We start from the raw sequence: 3,648 nt of genomic DNA, 5'->3' as shown, positions 1-3,648 counted from the left end.
TGGAAGTGTTCAAGGCCAGGTTGGATGGGGCTTTGAGTGACCTGGTCTAGTGGAAGGTGGCCCTGCCCATGGCAGGGGGGTTGGAACTAGATGATCTTTAAGGTCCCTTCCAACCCAAACCATTCTATGATTCTATGATTCTAACAGTTTTCATCTTTTATAAACATCCAGCTCCTGTTACACAGTACCTTGCTTCACAGCTAAATTGGACCGTGTTGTCTTTATGTCCTCTTGTCCTCCCAGGGTGCGATGTTTAAACACTCTGCATCACTTAGTGTGTTAGTTTGACATCACTTAGTAGCGAGTTTGTATATCACTCTTGTAAGCAAGTCCCTCCTGCCCTGTACTTTCGCAGGTACTCTTCCAGAAGTCTTGCATTTAACTCCCTTTTCCTGAGCTTGCGTGCTTTTCTAGGTCTGCCTTCTTTCAGAACTGCTAGAAACAAATTTGTGTCCTCTGAGTTGGCCTTGCTGCCGAGTCAAACTGCTTTGACAGAAATGCTTGAAGGGAGGGAAGTAATCGCAGAACCTGTTATGGTTCTGTTACTTGTCTGACTGTGAGAAAATTAATTAATTTTGCATGATACTTGCATCCAATTGCAAAAATAATTATAGCTCTTTATAAAATAATTCATTATTACTTATTATGAGTGAATTATTACTGGATAATACGGGAGTCATCCAAGATTGCTCACACACGCTCAAAAAGAAGCACTGGAAGCGCCTGTGATGCTTATGATACAAAGCAGATTGGACTGCGTTACATATATGCAGAAGGTGGATTAGCCAGCTGAGAACGGAATGCCGTGGGGATGGGTCATGTAGATCACGCGTGGGAGGCTTGCCTGGCGTTGCCTCAGCACTTGCTGTCCTTACTGTCCACCCTAGCTGCTGCTGCTGGCTGGGGGAGCCCCTCCCGGCGCGGGAGGAGAGCCCGGCAGAGGGCACTGCGCCCATTGCCAGCGGTGGAGGAGCCCTCCTGGGGTGAGATCGCTCCTGTAACGCTGCCAGCGTGAGAGCTAGCTCTGTTTCGATTACTTGGGTAATTATTACGACTAGAGGTAAACGTCGTGTTTCGCTATTAATTACAATATTGACCATGTCTGTACGAAATGTTTCTAGTACAGTAGCTACTCTTGTCACCTTACATGTATTTGTAATTTATATGTAAAATTAATCTTGTAATCGTTTAATATTTCATTGATTTATTGTTGAAATCGTAAGATGAAGTTAGCAACATTTTAGGAAAATATAAAACAATTATTGTATTTAAACAAGTAAAATAAATAGGCTTTTTCTCCCCAGTATTTTTATGCGTGTGCACACAAACAAGTCAAACCCACTGTGAAACTACAGAGTTTAAACAGGCAGACGTTTATACACTAACATAATAGAACTGTCACCGTTTATTAACCAAATAGTACTGATGCAGTGGTAATAAGTAAAAATAGAAAAGTACAAGCCAAAGGGAGTAGAAAAGCAATTCAACTTTTCCATGTTTGTCACATTTGGAAATACTGAATCCACATGAGTTCAGCCACTGTCCCAGTTGCGTTCAGCTTTTAGAAGATAGTCTTTGCTTCTGTTGGCTCATCTTTTGGTTTCCCTCCTGAGTTATAGTACCATGAACTATAAACTCCTATGCAGACAGATGCACAAAGAAGCAAAAATAATCATGTGCTTAGAATTCTGGATGTGTGTAATTACAGTTTAATTTTACTATAGCACACCCTCAGTAACTCTGAGTAATGCTGTTTATTTAGGGATGGTTTGTTATAACATGGTCTGAAGTTTGTTGTATTACAGTAATGAAAGGGCCCCATCAATATATTGATAGATTGACAGATAATCTACTTCTGTGCAGATTACTTCATATTTATTAACATTTAAGTAGTATTCTAAAATTAAAAGAATACAAAATAAAAAAGGGTGGGGTGGAGATACAAGCAGCAAGAAAAATGATTGTTTTCTCCAAGTCAGGCTGGATCTGTAAAGGATCATATTAATAGGCCTAAATACTGAGTTATTAGCTATTACTATTATAAACAGAGTTATGGTTTATAGCAGCCTTTCTAAAAGTCAGTTTAGTCTGGATCTTCCTGAGAAGCCTGGTCTGCTGGCAGAGTTTGCTGTCTGTACTTCAGCTGGTTTAGAAAACAAACAAATATTACTTAATTCAGTACTTAATGAAATTATAGTTAATCTGATTATGGCAGAACACTGGTGAGGCTGAAACACTAAATGTATAATGTTGTTGCAACCATCCTGAATATTTCATTGTAAAATGATCTTTGTATATCATTGGCATACTACTTGATAGATGTTGAGTGGCTGAATTTGTAAAGTGCTTTGAGATCCTTGGAGGAAATGTACTAGCATTTTTTTAATGTCCTTTAGGTCTGACAGACATCAGAGTGTGTTTTATTTTTTCATTGTAAATATTATAATGGTGCCAGCGATGGAGTATTTACTGCTTTTCATATGCGTGAGAATACTAAACATATGTATTTTTAAAGGAAATTCCAGAAGAATGTGAAACTCTCTTGTAACAATAATTTGTAGGTTTGTGTCCATTGTTTTCAAGAATATGTAAATTGTTACATTACAGAACTCGCTTTGAACCCTGCTACATAATTAGCTGCACTAAACATCAGTATTCAATTTGGAAACACTGTAGCCAAGTGTTTTATTAGAATTTCGTGGAAAAGGAGAATGTGAACAAAATCATAGAGCAAATAATCTGAAATGCAGTCAAAAATAATGAAAACCAAGCACCAGCCACATAAACACACCAGATGAAGACACAGCAAATGAAGATCATGAAAAATAAACTGGAATAAAAACATGTAAGGCCAGTCCTCAGCTGAAGTAAATAGGGACAGCTGCACCGGGAGTGATGGAACCTTGGTCATTTGCATTAGCTGAGGGTCTGGTGTGTGAAATTTATTGTAAGGCTCATGTTTAGGAGGAAATGACAGTAACAGTAAAGGTGTTTTGGTCAACTGGTTGTGTAGGGCTCCTGCAGAGATTTGGTATTCTGACAAATGTCCTCCTGCAAATCCAGTTCAGTTGATTTAAAATAGCCCCTGTGTGCTCCACCCTGCTATGGGGCTGGCATGCAAAGACACGAGTCCGTACTTAACTTGCTGCAGTTCACAGTCCACATTTTAGGGAAGTCCTGTGCTACGTGAGTTGGTCTGATACCATTCACACTGGCGGGTCTAAGGCTGGAGCACACATCCAGCTTTGCTGACTCCTATAAGATTGGAAAACCTGAGCAGAGAGGCAGGACATGTAGCTGGCTGCATCTTGAACTGCTGCAGTTATATTTGCCAGGGGGAGGGTTCTTCAAGCAGTCAGTGTGATTGATCATAAAACCCAAAAATACTAGGAAAATCAAGAGAACGGTTAGTAGAGTTAGAATTATTAGAAGTATAATACTGTGCAAGTCCATGTATTTGCATCTCCTTGCTTTGCCTTCCTAGGTACACCAGCTCTGATACTAGTCTTTTCCATGGTCTGTCACCATTGCCTTTTTCAGTGCTCCAAGCCCCAATCAGTTTCAAGATCCAGCATGAAACCCACTTTTACTTGCATCTCAGCACCGTTCTTTCTAATAGATATAAAACCCGAAGTGCTTGAGTTCTTT

The 3,648-nt window shown here is 39.7% G+C and overlaps 1 protein-coding gene across 1 annotated transcript in view; it reads right to left on the bottom strand.

The window, feature by feature from the left end:
* The window catches only part of PARD6B (par-6 family cell polarity regulator beta), a 25,420-nt gene extending 24,320 nt beyond the window's left edge, over nt 1-1,100 (bottom strand). Inside the window, exon 1 of the mRNA XM_009326851.1 lies at nt 876-1,100. Coding sequence (XP_009325126.1) covers nt 876-1,100 — 225 coding nt within the window. The remainder of the gene's footprint in view (nt 1-875) is intronic.
* Nucleotides 1,101-3,648: the final 2,548 nt, after the last annotated feature.

This window comes from Pygoscelis adeliae, unplaced genomic scaffold, assembly GCF_000699105.1.
Source record: "Pygoscelis adeliae isolate BGI_AS28 unplaced genomic scaffold, ASM69910v1 Scaffold286, whole genome shotgun sequence".
Classification (NCBI taxonomy): Eukaryota; Metazoa; Chordata; class Aves; order Sphenisciformes; family Spheniscidae; genus Pygoscelis; species Pygoscelis adeliae.
This window is presented reverse-complemented; position numbering and strand designations above follow the sequence as displayed.